This window comes from Lepidochelys kempii, chromosome 11 (assembly GCF_965140265.1).
Source record: "Lepidochelys kempii isolate rLepKem1 chromosome 11, rLepKem1.hap2, whole genome shotgun sequence".
NCBI classification, from domain to species: domain Eukaryota; kingdom Metazoa; phylum Chordata; order Testudines; family Cheloniidae; genus Lepidochelys; species Lepidochelys kempii.
Window position 1 is genome coordinate 50,151,415 of NC_133266.1, and position 19,769 is coordinate 50,171,183.

The following is a 19,769-nucleotide window of genomic DNA, read 5'->3' on the forward strand; positions in this document are numbered from 1 at the left end:
AGCCAGTGGGAGTCTCCTGACTCTGAGTTCCAAGCTCCAACCAAAGACCATCATGGGGGCCACCTCTGGTGATCCAGGTGAATATAGAATTCTAACCCTAATAACATTGATAATAGAGGCGTAGGTAAGAATTTATGTACATTACATTATTTTAAATATTTTTCTGGGTATGAAAAATATTTCTTCCTTCCTTCATACAATATATAGGACTCTTTCCTCATTGTATCACTATTTACTGTGTTAGCCCAAAGTTTTAATTCTTAGAACTTGACTACACACACAACTATGTTTTACGCATTGGATAGTTTATTTTCTAATTCAATTTAGTTAAACTGATATGAACCCCTCAGTGGGTCCTCTAAAATTTGCACCAAACTGATATCTTTTTATTTTAGCTTGGTAATTTACCAAATTATTGTTGTTGTTTGTGGGTTTCTAAAACTTTCATACACAAATCCCTCCCCTTCTTCTCCTTGTCCCATGGCCCCAGCCCCCAACTCCATGTCATGGCATGTCCGTTTGGCTGATGAACTGAGAAAAGGTGACTTTTCCTCTCTTTGGAGGATAGGAAAATCCCTGCAACATTGGACAAAGGGTTGCTGCACTTCCATGAAGGTTTGAGCATGCTTGCAACAGTTTTTGATTTTTAAGTGGTTCAAAAGACCTACAGTAAACCTAGAAGACTCTTAGTGCAGTCTGATATGTGTTTGCTTTTGCATCCTGTTATTTAGTGCACAACGAAGAATAAACTTTGAACTGTTTTCTATAACAGGAACAGTCCCAGTTGTATGAGAAGAATCACAGTTTGCACTGTTGTCACCCCATTCCTACCAAAAACAGCTTATAAATCTAGTTAGATCTGAAATGTTTCCAAAAGTTAATTGCGCAACAAATGCTCTCTCGGTAATATCATTCATTATCTTTTGCTTTCTCTCTCCTTAAATAGCCTTTATTGCTTAGCAGGTTGCAACTTACTGCTAGCAAGAATGCATTATTCAAGCCTTTTGCTGTGCCGCAGCAAGTGCCAGCTTGTCATGTTTTTAATTGTCTCCCTTGAACTCCACAGATACAATTCCTCCAACCATAACAAATTGCCCAAGGGACATCACCATAACCACTGAGACTGATCCAGTACAGGTCACCTGGGAACAACCTGAAATTAGCGACAACAGTGGGGTGTTTACTTCAATAGCTTCAATATCCAGTGGCTCCTGCTTCCGGTATGGAACTCATCAAGTGCAATACACCGCCCATGATGAAGCAGGAAATGAAGCCTCCTGCCAGTTTAAAGTTACCATCAAAAGTAAGTGCTATTATTGACTGAAGTTTAAGAAAGGAAAAACAATCAGGATCCTGAAAACTTTTATTAACTAGATTTACAAATTAGAAATAGAGCTGTTTGCTTTAATGCTACCTCTTTGGCAGTAATATTTCCTGTAAACAGTTGGATGTTCACCAAACCATGAATATTTTGCTGTTCATATCAAGTCCTATGTACCAAGTGATGTGATTATATTAGGTGTAATAAGAATTGCATTCTTATATCTTTCAAGTACATTTTGTTGCCAGTTGGCCAGATCCTCTGCTGGCCTCAGTAGATAGGTCTTCATTAACACCAGGAAACAGTTGTGGTAACTGTTGGAAAATCTTTTTAATGACAACCACTGTTTCCCTGAGATGTGAGCTACAGCTAAGAAGTAGTCAGCCAAGGACTGAAATATTCAGAAAGCACTTGTTGTCCGACACTGATTCCCTGCAGCACTGACTTCCGAAAACGGTGCTTTCCAAAATGAAGTTAAAACTGGTAACACTCTTCCTGCTACTTCTCTATACCCATTAGTAATGCCTTGTCTACACGCACCAATTGTACTGATTTTAGCTGAACTGTTTTAGAAACTGATGTATTTAAGTCAGTGCAATCACCATTGTGTGGACCATCTTAAATTGGTTTGAGTGCCTTACATTGATTTAAGCTAAATGAAAATAAGGCTTTCTCAACTGATTTAAGAATGTCCCCACAAGGGGGTTGCACCTCCTTTACTATATCAGTTTCTAATGATTTAGTTAAATTAGCACGATTTTTATGTGTAGAAAAGTCCTGGCATTTGAAAGATCCTGATGAAGATCAATGGCAAATGGATATACCAGTTCTTTAGTCAGTAAGGTTTGGATTTTTAAAAAAAATAATTAGGACTTCTCTGAAATTAGCCAGGTTGTTTCTTAGGTCTCACTGTAAATTAAACTGCTCTATTTTAAGCACAAAGATTTTTTGCTACCATTGATTAACATTTTTAAATGAAAAGGAAAATGCAAGTGATATTTGACTTAAGCCACAGTGCTGACAACTTGATCATTAGAGGTGGAAGAAAGAAGAAATAGAAAATTACTTTTCCTGTTTGAGATCTCCTAGAAGCCATAATGTAACAGCAAGATTCATCAACGTGGTGGGAGAGAGCATTAAAGATGTTTACTGAATATCTGTGTTTTGTAACGATGTGAACAGTTTCACTGTACAAAACCCCACAATCATGTGTGTCATTTCTGCTGTGTCTATATTAAGGAATTTTGTAAAACCTTCCTCACCATCGATCAAATGCAGAACAGGCTTTGACAGGCTTAATTAAGGTGGTCAAATACTAGCAATTGCTGGAACCTCATGGCTGGTGCTGGCATGAATGAGGATTTTATTGTCAAATCTCCAAGTGTGGGCACATATTACTGATGTATATTGTATAGTGCTATTATTCTTTTGCCATATTTTTAATATAAAAATAACATTAATAGAAGAGTACTCCCTTTTCCATAAATATTCCATACCTTACCTTTTCTTTCCCTTTTCCCCTTTCATGATGGGATCTTCCCCATAACTACAGCTTGCACAATAGCTGTAGAATTTGATGAGACAGTTAAATACCCATGTCATTGCAGAATGCTACACTTACCCCACAAATTGCAGTAGGAGATGGATGCAAAAAATGCACTAACTTTTGTAGGATTTATTTTTCACAAGAAAACTGAAGTAGTTTAAATTATGGTCTAATACTATACTCAATAGTGATTTACTTAAACTGGTGCAAAAGACTGTGTGGACATTCTTATTTCAGTTTACACTATGTTTATTTTGGATTATCTTACATTGATTAGGAATTTGGTTTAAGCTAAATTGAAATAGGGCAGTTTTAAACTGAAATAAGAGTCTCTACCCGGGGGTTTGCACTGTTTAACTAAATGGATTTATAAACTAATGTGAGTTGAACTAGAGCAATTGTGTTTACATGTTTTTATTTTCCCACAAATTATTATACCAAAACAGAACAATAAATTTATGATGTTTTTAGTTGGACTCTGTTCTGCTATTTAGAAGAGAACTTATAACACATAATGTTGTACCATGATAACACCACACCAGCTCTGTCCAGCCAAGCAGCCTAGATGATTCAAGATGTCATATTTATTTTAAAAAAATACTTTGGCTGTTTATCAGGAAGTGACTTCAATGAGGAAGCACAGTAATTCAATTATCAAACACTTCTCTCTGTCAACTAAATGCACATGAGCTGAATATAAGACAAAATATCTATTTACAATTACTCATCTTGTATAGAGAAGCAAAGTGTGTGTTGTAAATGGCTTGTCTAGTTTTAGTAAAGTCCAGCCATGAGGAAGTTTGTGTGGAAGGTTGGTTTTTTATGAGAGTATCCATTTTTGAGAGCTCATTCTTAATCTTTCCCTGTTTGCTGTAGAGGATGTTGATCAGGTGGTTCCGCAGTTTCTTTGAGAGCGTGTGGCACAAGCTGTCAGCATAGTCTGTGTGGTATGTAGATTGTAATGGATTTTTTACCTTCAATCCTTTTGGTACGATGTCCATCTGTTTGCATTTGGAAAGGAAGATGATGTCTGTCTGTATCTGTACAAGTTTTTTCATGCAGTTGATAGATTTCCACTGCATACGGCTAAATGCAGTGCCTTGCATAATGACAGCTTGTATAGGTCATTATGGTGACATGGGGCCTGATCATCCCCTCTTGTAAACAGGGAGGTGGCTTTGTAGGGATTTGCAAAAAGAAAAAGAGTACTTGTGGCACCTTATTGACTAGCCAATTTATTTGAGCATGAGCTTTCGTGAGCTACAGCTCACTTCATCGGATGCATACTGTGGAAAATACAGAAAATGTTTGTTTTTATACACGCAAATCATGAAAAAATGGGTGTTTATTTTATTTGATATTTTATTTACCCATTTTTTCATGATTTGTGTGTATAAAAACAAACATCTTCTGTATTTTCCACAGTATGCATCTGATGAAGTGAGCTGTAGCTCACGAAAGCTTATGCTCAAATAAATTGGTTAGTCTCTAAGGCACCACAAGTACTCCTTTTCTTTTTGTGAATACAGACTAACACAGCTGCTACTCTGAAATTTGTAGGGATTGTAGAGGGAAATGGAAAATTCCATGAATATCTACAAAGTGATCAGTCCATTGTGTGGGACAAGCCATAGTTCTGCTCCCAGGGCTATCAGCTGGGAAGAGCTCTGTGCCTCCATATCAGTCTTGGGCCCTTTTCCCCTTCTGCTCCTGGGAAGCATGGGTCAGCTGGAGACAAACCATCAGAGAATCCTCAGGTTACTTTGGAGGGGATCAGCTATATGGAAACAAAATGGAAGAGAAGGAAGGCGAGGGAGACAGGTCAGGGGAGAAGGGGTTAAGGAGGGGCAGGTGTGGAGTGAAGTTGAGGTGAAAAGACTGGGGAGAGGAGAAGTGAGGGGAGGGGCGGGATTGGAACACAGGGCCAAGAAAGACAGAACTTCGTACAAATTTCATTGAAATGGCCAATGGTGGAAAAGGTCCCTGCTTTTGTTGCTTCTGGTCTGACTGATTGGAATCTCTGGCTGGCTCCTGGTGCCCCCAGAGTGTGTGGGGCCCTTCTGCACAGTTTTGGCTGCGGGGGTATAGTGCCCTGGCTGGGTCCCATATACTCTTACCCCACCAGTGCAGCTATCCCTGCTTTAGCTGCTACTGGCTCTACTGGCTGGAGTCTCTGGCTGGGTTCTCTCTGTGGTTTTCCCTGAGGCCACAGGGCTGGACAGGGGGATACACCATGTGGATCCTAGTGACCCCAGAGAAGGGAGTGGGGAGGGGTTCCCCTACACTGTTCTGGGTCCTAGGGTCTAGCTGAAATATTAAGATCCTCTAGAATTTTTTGAATAATAAGAACATGTCACATATGTAGAGTGATTTATATTCAAAGATATCAAAGTACTTTACAAAGATGGGTAGGTGTCATTATGCCCATTTTACAGAGGTTTAAAGTAAGGAAACCCTGTGGCAGAGTCAGGAACTGCTGTGCGCATGCCTGGTCTTTAATCACCAGACTATATTTCTAGGTCTAATTCTGCAATCAACTCTCTGTCTCCGTGTAACAACGGCTTGTTGCTTAGTGATGTGTCAGATATGTATGTGTGCATAGTGCAGAGCTATTTATAAAGTATTGTGGGATGTGAGGAAAGATGCCAAAAGCATGTTTTATTTTATTCAGAAGAAGAATGCAATTGATAGGTTAACACACACACACAGAGTAAATGATACTATTTTTCCTGTCAGCCCTGGCTGGCCTATATAACTGTGATTCCTTTCTTTCACCACATACTCCAACCATGAAACATTCCTAGGGGAATGGTTCCTCAGGAATGTGTAAGCCAGAGCAAACATTGTGCTCTGAAAGGCAGCATCCCCTTCTTGTGTCACTGTAAACAAGAGAGGTTGAAATACCATGGTTGACTAAAGGTTGTGCACTATATATTAACTAAAATTCATGGAGCAAAAGTGTTCAAGCTACATAGCATGCATTTATTGCTTTAAGAGTTTTTTTAAATGGGGAATGAACTCCCTGGAGAAGAGGTAAACAGACCCAGATCCGCCTATTTCAATATCAAGTGGTGTTAGTTAAAGTCGTTAAATACTTTAGTGGACGTACACTTAAGTGTGAACAATATACACTGTCTCTCTTGATGGGGAGTTGACAGTATCCATTGTCTCAAAGACAGTAACTCCTTTGAAATGCAAGAATTTAGAGTGAGAGATTGCTTTGAAGTTTCATTAGCTCCCTTTCGCTTAAGTCCCAGATAGCAGACATAGCATCATCAACACAGTTTTGATTACTTGTGGCACCTTAGAGACTAACAGATTTATTTGAGCATAAGCTTTTGTGAGCTACAGCTCACTTCATTGGATACATTCAGTGGAATACATCCGATGAAGTGAGCTGTAGCTCACGAAAGCTTATGCTCAAATACATTTGTTAGTCTCTGAGGTGCCACAAGTACTCCTGTTCTTTTTGCGGATACAGAGTAACACGGCTGCTACTCTGAAACAGTTTTGATTGACGCCTGTATTGTGACTGCATGACTCCATTACAGTCACATGGTCATAGCAAAGGATATAATGGGTTTGAATAGAGTTAAAAACATCTTCCCAGAGACATTTGGGAGATGGTTGAAGAGCAGTAATGGAGAAAGTGACTGGTGGCACTGAACTTAGAGGAGTGGCACTGAACTTAGAGGAGTTTGCTGGAGATAGAAAGGGCCATGTTACACATGTGAGTTAGAGAGCTAGCACCTCAGCTGATGTAAATCAGTTTAGCGCCATTATTTATGCCAGTTTATTCCAGCTGCGGATTTGGCCCATCAGCTGTATTTTGCTTTTGTCATCTATCGCTGTTCGTGAGTATGCACAACTAAATGAGCTGATATAATATCCTGTCTGGTTCAAGTCATTGCTCTGCCACACAGTAAAACTAGATTCACAGCTAATCAAATGATGGGGAACTAATTTTGCAAAAAAAAAATCAATTTGTTTCCCTTTTGTAGAATTCAAATCAGAGCTTTCTTTCTTTCTTTCTTTCTTTCTTTCTTTCTTTCTTTCTTTCTTTCTTTCTTTCTTTCTTTCTTTCTTTCTTTCTTATTTTAATTTTGATTTTAATAATTTTGAATTTGCATGTCTTTTCCCTTCTCTCCCACCCCATTTTTTTGGTACTGACTGCTATAAAAAACGATGCCCCAGGCTTTTCCCACTGTTACATTTTTTTCTTTTTTCTTTTGCTACATTGTTCCCTTTTCCAACTTTGGAAAAATGACAAAATGACAAAAGAAAAATGAAACATGTCCCAGATATGCTTCATTCTGCTGCACACAGTGGCACAAAGGGGAACAAACAAGAAAACTGAATAGCTGTCATTTGAAATGTCTTAAGTTTAATATTTTCAGTTTCATTTCCAGTAAAACTTGGAGGAAAAAATGAAGACTCCATGAAGGTACTTGGTTTTGAAAAATGGAAAAGTTTCATTAAAAAAAGTTTTGAACATACAATTTCAAAGAGTTCTAGAAATAACCCACTCTGAGCATCCCAGATCTCCTAAGCACTTGAAAATGGTATCATTCAGTAAAGAACTTAACTGTTTTAAAAAAAATTACAAGCATGTATTTCTTTGTGGGCAGTTTACTTACTGTATTTCTACTACAGTGATACTAATGGACTTCATACTTTAATATGTTTTTATATTGCTCGTAGAGCCAGATCTTTCATGCACTGCCCAACCTCCCACTGATGGGTCTTTGGCTTGTGGAACGTTATCTTATCCTGGCAGTGGAATGGACAAATGGCAGTTTTGTGTACCATTCTGCATGAAAAGCACTGGTTTCCATCGGAGAGCAGGGTCAGTGTTTTTCTGCCAGCCTTCTCAGTCTGGGACAAGTTGGTTTCATTTGGATGAAGCCTGGCAAATGACAAAGGCTCACATGCCAGAGACTTGTACAGGTGAGCAGGCTTGAAAGCTTCAATGGATTAGCTTTCTTAAACACTCTTGATGACTGACAGCTTATTGATTTACACATTCAGCGGCTATTAGAGTTTTGTGCATTCTGGAACTCTTGCTTGGCTGGTGCAGCTCTGTACTACCCCCAGCAGAGGCTTTCGTGGCTTTGGGGATCAAACAGAGGTATCTTGTTGGGGATTGGCGACATCATAGGCAATTAATCTAATCTGCAGATGGATTAATTTTAAACATCAAAACATAGTTTTATCATTTGAATGGGGCGTATAGATGGAGACAGGGTCTAACAGAGGTGTCCCCAGTCATCTGTCTATGGTAAGCAATTGCAGATGACACAGAAAGCGTGGCCAGTTTCTTTCTGAAAGCTCAAACCAAGAGTGTGGAGCAAAATTTTTTTTTTGCATAGAGCCCTCTGTTAACACTGAAAGTTTGTGATCTGTTACCGGAAATGGCAGTGTGCTACTCAGGTTGTAAATTTGTTCCTGTCAGGTTGTATGTGATAAACCATCACAAATTGCTACTTTTTTATTTGAGCTAGAGTCTTACACGTGAAACCAAAATGACATTTTTACCCCTCATTCAAGAATTGAGCAGTATATTTATGGTTTTGATAAATCCCTCATGCTGCTTTCTGTTGTGGCCTTGTGTTTAAGTAATGTGATACATTTGCACTTGCCAGGACTCTACTCTCTATTATATGAAAACTCCATAACACTTTTGTGCATCATGGCACCATTTTGGACATATCTTTATTAACTAACCTCATGTTATATGAACTATTAACAGTCAGGCGTCGCACAGGGTCCAGAAGAGGAGATTCACTACAGTACTATGAGGGTGACTGCAATGAACAGGCCGTGAAAAAAAACATCCTAGCAACTGTGGAACAAATTGTAGCCAAAGATCCCTCTGTTATTTCCCAGTGCAACAGGCACCCAAGCACCTGTGGCAATTTCAGAATATCAGATCTTTCTGTTAACTGTGGGCCTGGAAACAACCAAAGAGGTAACAAATTGTCTTTTCAGAACATTGTTAATGTCACTGTGGTAGTGGTGGACAGTATTTTTTCTCCTACCTGTTTTTTAATATGCTTCATAATGTCTTCTCTCCATCTGTGGTAATTCATAATATGCAATCATTTGCGATTAGCTGCAGCATAACATAAACCATAATCTTAAAGGCATACATATTTAATGCCCTAACTTATCACTAATGTGCACCATTAGCTCCCATCATTCTTGATGGGAGCTGGATATCCTTTTCTACTTGCTTTGAACTACATCTACTTAACTCATCAAAATCATATATTTTAAAATATAACAGCTGTATTGTAATGTACTAAACACAGTACAGCTATAACAGATGTATTGTAATATACTAAACATTGGCTTTCAGAAAGTACTTCAGGTGAGCATGAGTTTACAGAAGGGTGTAATGTGTCAAAGTCCAATGTATCTCACAGAGGCTATGTGGAAATTATGAAGGACAGACAGCTGTAAGATCAGCGTGTCAACTTTTACTTGAATCCAAAATGTATTAGCTGAAATATATGATTCTGCAGAGGTCCTCAGAAGTGGGATGAATGAAAACGAGTCCAGAATAAAGGCACTCCAGGGGATCTGCCATACAAGTACTTCTGTAGGTGACGTTGGTTTGGGAACATGATGGCAATGAGCCCTTTCTCTCTTTTTGTGGATTGGGTAGAAGCAAGGTGGACAAACATTAAAAAGTTTTGTTTCATTGTAATTCAACTTCTTTGTTCTGGACTTTTGCTGTTAATTTTTGGTGCTGTTCATTTTAGTTGCAGTCCAGAGTGAAAGACTGATAGGATAAACTCTCTCACAATGTTTTATTATTTGCTACTTGCGGCTCAAGCCAAAAACGGGGTTGTGACCACGGCTCTGGGGGCGGGGGCCACACTGAGATTGTTCAATCAGGGCAAACTGCAAAGAATGGGGCAGATGATCCCCAAAACTGGAGGTTATTGTAATAATTAGACTCAGCAAGCCAGCAACACAACAGCTTCTACAATACCTTACTGGTTACCCAGAAGCCAAAAGCACAGTTCCCTTAAAACAACACAGCCTTGGGCTCCTACCCAGACAGCCAAGTCAAATATGATGAGGATTACTGAAAATCTTGTTCATCATATAAAAAGTTCTACCAAGCCCAAAGGATCTGACACATTACCCACCAGGTCACTGATTATTTCAGACGTTACCCAAATACACGCTTACAGCCAATTCTTATTAAATAAACTAAAAATTTATTTAAAAAGAAAAGAGAGAGAGTATTGGTTAAAAGGTCATTATACATACAGTTATGAATAAAGTTCTTAGGTCAGTTTCATAGTAGAGATGGTGAGCTTCAGTGTTACAAAAGGTTCTTTCAGAATCAGTTATGTAGGTCACAGTCCAATGGCCAATATCAGGGTGGCCCAGGCTGGATCTGGAGATCTCAGTCTTGTGACTCAAACTTCCCCTGATGAATCTTAAGCAGATCTGACATGGAGGCCCAAGAGCTCTTTTTATAAATCCCTGGCAGGCTATTGTCAGCCTCTTGACAGCAGGTGTTCCTTGGGTGAAGAATAGTGGCTTTGAAGTAACCTCCTATTTCCTAAGCATCACCAGTAATTAGCTATATAGGTTAGCATAAGGCAACTGTCCATCTCCCACCATTTACAGGTAGTTTACTACATACTTCAAAGAGAAATGAAGACAATGATATTACTACACTCACAAAAGGAAAAGGAGGACTTGTGGCACCTTAGAGACTAACAAATTTATTTGAGCATAGTCTCTAAGTTCCCACAAGTCCTCCTTTTCTTTTTGCGAATACAGGCTAACACGGCTGCTACTCTGAAACTGCACTCACAGTTCATCTAAATGTTAACATCTCCTTTTGATCTCTGAATTGACAGAATACAGCGACATACAGGAACCATTTGGTTACATTGTCAACCTCTAACAATATATATGTAAACACACAAAAAACCGCAACTATTATCTACTTATCTGTCTCTAAAGGTTGAATCAGGGGCAATTAGCCTGCTAGTTGTGTAACCCTTTCTGTTTTACCCTGTGTTACATAGGCAGAGCAAATTTATTTAACAATGTATCTATATCTATCTATCTATCTGACTTTTTAAAAAGGTCACATTTAGTTCACCTTCAAATCTGGGGGAAGTTTTGGGGATACTATTTTTGGCTCTCTCTGCTTTTAAGTGTTCAGGTCTCTCAAGATTACCTGAATTTGCTTCTTTATACTGCCATGTCACCGTATCCTATCTGTATGCTGTGCCAAAAATCGGGGCTTTTTTTTGTATTTGTATTCTTTTGTTGACATGTTTCCATTTTTGCCTTAAATTATTATTTTTTTATTATTTCCCTGCAAGCTTCCTGATTCAATTTTGTACTTCATTAAAGATTTCATATATTTCAAATAGAGCCCAATGTAATTAGCTTTTTAATTACAGCTGCAGCAAGCTGTTTACTAGAGATTCTTAGTCTAGTGAACAAGCCCCTATAGAAAACAAGAGCTATTTAGCCTTAGAGAAAAGTGAAAAATAGCCATTTTAAAAATCAGAATGGAAATATTTTGCCCACATCACACAATGCTATGGGAATGTTCTGAAATTCCAGTTTAAAGGATCCCCATTATAGAAAAATTGTGCCCCAGAACATGGGGATAAAGATTCTGGGGGAAGGCCAAGAGCGGTGTGGTGACTTGACTAAATTCCAGTTGAGTAAGTGTATTCTATTCAACCCAAATGCTCCTGTAGTTTCAATTGGCTTAGGCAATTTTTACTTTCACATTCTGATCTGGCAGTAATTTACATCACATTGCACTCCCTTTGCACACGTTACATAAGGTGCCAAAGGCAGTGCAGAACCTTTCCTGAGTATGCGCTACACGGTGGGCAGCATAGATGTCACTTTTCAAAGGCGGGTGAAGCATTTATGTCCTAAAAGTATCCTGATATGTCTAATTAATTTCTTTTTTTTAAGCTTTAAGAGCCATATTTTCAAAGATATTAAAGTGCTGATCTGCAAGCCCCTAAATACCTTTGAACATCAAACCCTAAGACCTTGTGAAATTCTCCTCGCTGTTACACCCAGTGGGAAGCCCGATGACTTCAGTAAAGTTTAACTGGTGTAATGGAGAGAAGAATTTAGCCCACTGAAAGTAAAATCAACATGCTTTGTTGAGAACTAATTATGGGCCAAATCCCGGCAGTACTGCTAAGCATTGGCAAATCTCCCATTGACTTTCTTGGGATCCAGATCTGGTCCAAATGTCTTAAATACTGTACAATGGCACAATGCCTTTGCATAAAGTGTATTGCAATTCTATTCAGTTAAGAAACATGCAGTTAAATAACCTTAGATCTGAGCAGCAGGGTTGTCTCATTGCATCTTATTGTGAAACATAGACTATCAATATTACTTTCTTATGCTTCTTAGCATTTGGAATAGCCAAAGTCTGAAATATATTATTATGTATATTGTTCTTTCCTCAGATACTGAACCACCTGTAGTGATCTCCTGTCCTCAGAACATTGAGATAGAAACCAAAAAAGGAAACCCCTACTGGAATGACTTGCCCGAATTGTCTTGGAAGGAGCCTGTGTTTGAAGACAACTCCAGGGGTCCACTGACAATCACAAAAGGCGGGTCCAATGTTAATAATGGAGACAAAATGGCATATGGCCAATATTCAGTGGAATATATAGCAACAGATCTTTCAGGAAACCAAGCCAAATGTTCCTTTGAGATCTCTGTGAAATGTATGTGTTTGGCTTATACTTAAGGTCAACAGAATAGAATATAATGAAGTATTAATGCTAATTGTCCTGTGGCATTTGTTGTTTGATTATTAATACCAAGTGGGGGTTAGGATATAAACTCTCACATTTTGTCTACATCTACAGGCCATTTATATGCAAGGGAAAACATGTATCCCCAAATGTTCCCCTGCCCCGGCTCCAGGGCTCTCCCTACCCATAAGCAAAGTACGCAGCTTCGTAGGGGACCAGGAACTTTGGGGCACCAAATTTCCTGGTGCCCTACACAGTTGTGTGCTGCTCCAGCCCCTGATCCACCTCTTCCCCATGGCCCCTGCCCCTGCTCCCCCCCCAGCCCCACCTCTTCCCACCCCTGCTCTGCTCCAGCTCTAGCTCTGACCCCACTCCACCCCTTCCCCAAAGCCATGCCCCTGCTCTGTCCCCGCCCAGCCTTTTCGCACCCCACCCCCACACTCCCCTGAGGACTGCAGCAGGGTCAGACCTACACTCACCGGCGGTGGCAGGAAGTGCAGCGACCCAGCCCCAGCCTGCTCTGTGACACCAATGAGTGCTGGGGGATGGTTCCCCTCCTACCCCCGAAGCCTGGGAGCCAGGGGAGCAGAGCGGAGCAGGCTGGGGCCAGGTCACTCCACTTCCCACCACTCATGAGTGCGGGACGGGTCTGCCCTTCACTCACTGGGCGGCAGGAAATGGAACGACCCAGCCCCAACCCACTCCACTCCGCCGGCTTGTGCTCCTGCTCCCATCCCCCACAGAGGCCTGGGGCCCCCCACAGCCACCTGGTGGTGGTGGTGGGGGGGCTGCGTAGTGCACCAAAATGGCTAGGGATGGCCCTTCCCGGTTCTTACAGCTTTGCTCTCTGTCCTCACGCAGCACACTAGCTTTTCACTGAAGCCTATGTGTCAGCTCTGTGTAAAGAATTGCTTCCTTCAGTGGCTCCAGGTACAGATCTTCACACAAGTTATAGAATTCAAACCAACCTCTTATAATGAAATATGAGCCTGAGATGCAAAGTTTGGCTCCAGATTGGAAGTTGGGGCCGAGACAAGGCTTGAGGGGAAAGATCTGGCATTCTGATTCAGGCTCCTCTCTATTCAAAGAAATCATCTGTAACAAGCACGTTTTCAGAAGTGGTCACTCACTCACTTTGTGTGCCACAGTTGTGTGGGGTATCCCACTTGAGACATCTTGTGCCTGATTTTCAGGGCTACTGAGAACCCACTTTCCACAGAGTACCACAGGAGCAGGTCACACCAATTCCCTGACTGCTTCTGAAAATTTTAGCTGTGTTCCTCCTGATGATGACCTGTTCTGTTCATTCCCTCTGGGGCACCTGGCACTGGCCACTGTCGGAAGACAGGACACTGGGCTAGATGGACCTTTGGTCTGACCCAGTAGGGCCGTTCTTATGTCCATACATGCTCCCAAATACTATTTCCAGTATAATGCTATAATGAATTGCTGAAGACTGGCTGAATCTTACGTCCACGCAAGGGTTCAGTCCCAAACTTTTCCTATGTTACACAAATAGGCACATAAGAACTAGTTTCCCTTTACACACTGTAGGGGACTAGTCACATCATCTTGAAGATTTACCCAACAGCAACATTTTTATCATGTATATTAATTTATAGAAATATTTTAAGAATTTCTGTCTAATATTTTGCATAATTTGCTTTTTAGTACATGTAAACAGTGTCACTCATTGTTAACTCAGTTTTTATTGTTGTCTTTTTTTATGTATACACAAAGCAATTGCATGCACCATGGAATTGCCGGAGCATGGAGCCATAGTCTGTGGCTATCCTTCAGTGGAAGGCATGGACCTCATGACCATTGACTGTATTGTACTGTGTCAAAGCAAATACCAGTTTAGCAGGGATCCATATCCAATATATGCATGCTCAGAGGAGGGACTTTGGTGGACCTTCACAAGCACATTCACGCCCATTGGCCCAAATTTGCCAAGTTTAAACCATAAGTGCCAAGGTAAGAAAGTTTAAATGAAGGAAAAACTTTGTAACTAATTAAAAATTCTTATTTTCATGTTATATTTTCACCACTTTGATGAGCCTGATGGCATGTAAATTATATTTCAAGTATTCATTAAAAGTAGTTTACCCTTTTTCTATAAATATCACTTGTCAGATTTTTCAAATCAGCACTTGAGGTGGGTTGAGTTCAGCTGCTTGATTTACTTAATTATAGATTAAAAATATGGTGAGGGAGTGTAGATATTTCACATTAATTATGTCCATGAAGAGTTGTGTTCTGATCACCAATCCAGAGTCTTTACACAGAAAATGGAGACATATCAATGAGAGACCATACTACTCTCTAACCAGTGGGGGATTACAGGAATAAAGCACCATAGCTTTATTAACTGATTACTTTTCACAAGAACAGAACCTGAATATATGGGACTTGCACAGGGGCCTTTCAAGGGCTTGCATATTGGGCACAAGCAAACAATAAGCATTTTAATGTGGCTAAATGTAAAGGTATACATTTGTAAACAAAGCATGTACACCATACACACAGGATGGAGGACTCTTAAAACATGACTCTTAAAAAGATTTGTGAGTTGTGGTGGAGAATCACCTGAATGTGAGCTCCCAGTGCAATGCTGTGGCCAAAAGGGTGAACGTATAATGCTTGGCTGCACCAACACAGGAATCTCGAGTAGAAGTAGAGAGGTTATTTTGCCTCTCTGTTTGGCACTGGTGCGACCGCTGCTGGAACACTGTCTCCAGTTCTGCTGTTCACAATTTAAGAAGGATGTTGATAAATTGGGAAGGACTCAGCGAAGATCCACGAGAATGACGAGAAAAAACATGTCTTATAGGGATAGATTTAAAGAGCTCAATCTATTTAATTTAATAAAGAGGAGATTAAGGGGTGACTTGGTTACACTCTGTAAGTGCCTACATAGGGAACAAATATTTGATAATGGACTTTTCAATCTAGCAGAGAAAGGTATAACACAATCAGGTAGCTAGAAGTTGAAGCTAGGCAAATTCAAACAGGATATATGGCATACATTTTTAACAGTGAGAGTAATTAACCATTGGAACCATTTACCATAGGTAGCTTCTTCATCACAGATAATTTTTAAATTAAGATTTGATGTTCTTCTGAAAACTGTGCTCTGAGAATTATTCCAGGGGAAGTTCTGTGGCCTGTGTTATACATGAGTTCAGATGATGATCACAGCAGTCCCTTCTATCCTTGGAATATATGAATCTATATAAGTTTTTTGGCTCTTTTGGGGGCAGAACTGTGTCTATCTTTGTGTTTGGAAAGTGCCTTGCTCATTCTGAATGCTATCACAGTATAAATAATTATAAGAACCTACTAGCACATCCTGAGACATCCATGTGGCTCATCTTTAGTTGCTTCGACAGTCCCAGGGTTACAGAAGTAACTATAGCCCATACATCTTCATAGTGGCTTCTAGAAGGTGGATGCGTGAAGACTGTGGATGCATTGGTCATGACCATGCTCTCTCCCCTGACTCATCTTAGGCCCAAAGAGAGAGAGAGAGAGAACATGAAGCATTGTTCCAGGCAAAAGGGTCTATGCTATAAAATTTTTCTTCAGTCTCTCTCTTCAGCCTGCCATGCTCAAAATGCAGAAAATTGTTGGCATAATTTTGATTGCATTCTGGCCTATTCATTTTATTTATTTTGGCCCTGATCCTGCAAAAACATATACACGTGTGTCATGATAAGCATGATAAGCATGAGAGTAAACCCAGTGGGTCAATTTATATACTTCAGATTACAAACACATCTGTAAGTCTTTGCAGGGTCCTTTTCCTAGAGGTTCATTCAAAACCCACTAAAAGCAATGTGAGCCTTAGTCCTTACCTTTAATCTTACCAATTCATTCTTTTATGATATTTGTTGTATTAAAAGTTCCAGATATGTAAACATTAAAATCAAAACTATCCTCATAGCGTTTGGTTTAAATTGCAAAATAGGATGCTCTGCATCACTGAGGTGACCGGCTAGGTCAAAATTAATCCTGTGTTTTCTTTGCCTGTTTCTTTAGAACCAAATATCCATAAAAAGCCAAAAGTTGTTGATCAGAACTTTTACTTTGATGGTGACTGCCATGACAGAGCAGTGCAAGACATGCTGGTAGGACACTTGGAATATTTTCAGAGGAAAACTTCAGCTTATCAGTACTGTGAATTAAACAGAGAATTCTGCAGAAAGTGGAATGGCTACCGCAATGTAACGGTGTTCTGTGGAAGCACGTGAGATGGAATGACTGTATTGTTTGTTACTTTTTTTTTTTGAATGTATTTGCATGCATGTGTGAGAACTACATATTATCCAAGTATTCAGACTGTTCCTTGAAAGCAGTTTGTGCTGTAACCTTATTTCCTCTTGTAAAATAAAATTAGGGTAAAAATATAATCACTATCATTTTCTTTCTTCTGTGGAAGTGGATGACACTGAACTTTAAACCACAGGTTGGTTGGTTTTTACTGGTGCAAAAGAAAATGGTCAAATATCTTGAGCTTCCCCTATTGTTGCTACTACTTGAGAAATTTGGCATTGTGAGTTACATACATGGACTGATAGGAGACAGGCTACTAGTGAGTAACATTTGGGGACTTTTCGGTGGCTTCCACTTTTTTATTTTTTAATTATAATGTAAAACTGGTGAGGGCAATTTTGAAGCCATATGTAGGAGCATCATTATGGGGATATTTGTTAACACAAAGTTACACTAAGTTGTTTCAGAGTAGAGTGGCTGCTATTAAAAAGTCAGTATTTGTCAATAATTATGCGCCTCAGAGTTATGTAAGATTATGACAGTCTTTTTCATCCTAGCATTAGAATAGGAAATATCTATTAGAACTTTGTGATAAGGGCATGCAAATATTGAGTATCAATAGAACTGGCTGAAAAAAAAACAATTTTCCATGAAAAATATAGAGGGATTTTTTCCTTCCCCATGTTTCATTCAACTTTATGACCAGCTCTGCCTGTTAATGGCCTCTATTCTATATTGTGAATTGGACTGTAAAATTATTTTACAACTAACAAGATCCCGTCCAGAATTAAAATATATCAATATTTATGTGTTGTCTTGGATTCAGCATCGGTAATATCACTACCTAGCAACTGATCTGTAGTTGCCTGAATTAGATAAAGACATTGGGCCTAAGCCTTCGCTGGCATAGCTTGCACTCGCTCTTAACTGAAATGTAGTTGTGTCATTTTTACCAGCTGATGATTTGGCCCCGTATAGCTATTTTCGCAGAAAAAGATAGAAGACAAATGTAGTCTACTCATTAGGGCTCTGGAATGAAAGTCAGGAGAAAGTTCCTTGTTTGGCCATTAACTTGCTGTGAAATGTTGGGTAAGTCACTTAAGTTGTCTCTACCAGAGGTTCTTAACCTAGGGTTTGCTGCTCCCCGGGGGACTGTGAGCCCTTTTGGGGGAAGAGGGGGTGCAGAGCCCCGCAGCTGAAACCCAGTGCCCTGAGCCCCGGCACCCCCCTGCAGGGCTGAAGCCGGGACTGGCATGGGGCTGAAGCCGAGAGCCCCAGTGTTTCCCCCTCCCTGCCCTACGAAGTTGGGAGCTGTGCAGGACTGGACCCCTGAGCCCCGGCGTTCCCTGCAGGCAGAAGCCCTGAGTCCATGGCCAGAGTTGGGGGCCATAAGGGTGTTGCCCCCCCCAAACTGCAGTGCCTTACCCAGAGCAGAGCAGTCCCCTCACTGTCCCCACACTGCCTCCTCTCCCTCATCCCCCCTCAGGCCAGGCCCTCTGGTCAGGTTGTAGGTGGGAAGCCAGAGCCAGGCAGTGCGGGGCAGGTGGCGCCATGGAGTGGGCAGCTGTGGCATTCCCCCGTCTGCTGCTGGTGTCTGGGGTTGTGGCTGCTCCTCAGCTCCCAGCCCTCTTTGACTGCTCACACCCAGGTGGAGGGACCCCGCTCTGGGGCCAGCAGAGCCCTCAGGGAGCAACCTCCACAGCGGGAGCCCTCCTGGCACAGAGTCCCTAGCTATTGTTTTCCCTGCACCCTGAGCTCCCCCACGCCCCGCCTGTGCATTCCCTAGCTACACCCTCACTGCACCCTGAACTAGCCCCCCTGCCTGCACACAGCCCCAGCTAGCCCCCACCCCCACACAACCCCCTAGCCACCCCTTGCCTGCACCCTTAGCTACCCCCCGTCCACACACAGCCCCAGCTACCCCCTCGCTACACCCTGAACTAGCCCCCTGCCTGCATACAGCCCCAGCTAGCCCCCACCCCCACACAACCCCCTAGCCACCCCTTGCCTGCACCCTTAGCTACCCCCCCGTCCACACACAGCCCCAGCTACCCCCTCGCTGCACCCTGAACTAGCCCCCCTGCCTGCACACAGCCCCAGCTAGCCCCCACCCCCACACAACCCCCTAGCCACCCCTTGCCTGCACCCTTAGCTACCCCCCGTCCACACACAGCCCCAGCTACCCCCTCGCTGCACCCTGAACTAGCCCCCCTGCCTGCACACAGCCTCAGCTAGCCCCCACCCCCACACAACCCCCTAGCCACCCCTTGCCTGCACCCTTAGCTACCCCCCGTCCACACACAGCCCCAGCTACCCCCTCGCTGCACCCTGAACTAGCCCCCTGCCTGCATACAGCCCCAGCTAGCCCCCACCCCCACACAACCCCCTAGCCACCCCTTGCCTGCACCCTTAGCTACCCCCCCGTCCACACACAGCCCCAGCTACCCCCTCGCTGCACCCTGAACTAGCCCCCCAGCCTGCACACAGCCCCAGCTAGCCCCCACCCCCACACAACCCCCTAGCCACCCCTTGCCTGCACCCTTAGCTACCCCCCATCCACACACAGCCCCAGCTACCCCCTCGCTGCACCCTGAACTAGCCCCCCTGCCTGCATACAGCCCCAGCTAGCCCCCACCCCCACACAACCCCCTAGCCACCCCTTGCCTGCACCCTTAGCTACCCCCCGTCTACACACAGCCCCAGCTACCCCCTCGCTGCACCCTGAACTAGCCCCCCTGCCTGCACACAGCCCCAGCTAGCCCCCACCCCCACACAACCCCCTAGCCACCCCTTGCCTGCACCCTTAGCTACCCCCCATCCACACACAGCCCCAGCTACCCCCTCGCTG

General features: G+C 42.1%; 1 protein-coding gene across 1 annotated transcript; it reads left to right on the forward strand.

Moving 5' to 3' along the window:
- The first annotated feature begins 7,723 nt into the window (after positions 1-7,723).
- Positions 7,724-16,958, forward strand: LOC140895960 (uncharacterized). Its single transcript, XM_073306932.1, has 5 exons — positions 7,724-7,814; positions 8,617-8,835; positions 12,350-12,616; positions 14,387-14,623; positions 16,688-16,958. The coding sequence occupies exons 1-5, from the start codon at positions 7,781-7,783 to the stop codon at positions 16,897-16,899; spliced, it is 969 nt and encodes a 322-aa protein (XP_073163033.1). The 5' UTR covers positions 7,724-7,780; the 3' UTR covers positions 16,900-16,958.
- Positions 16,959-19,769: the final 2,811 nt, after the last annotated feature.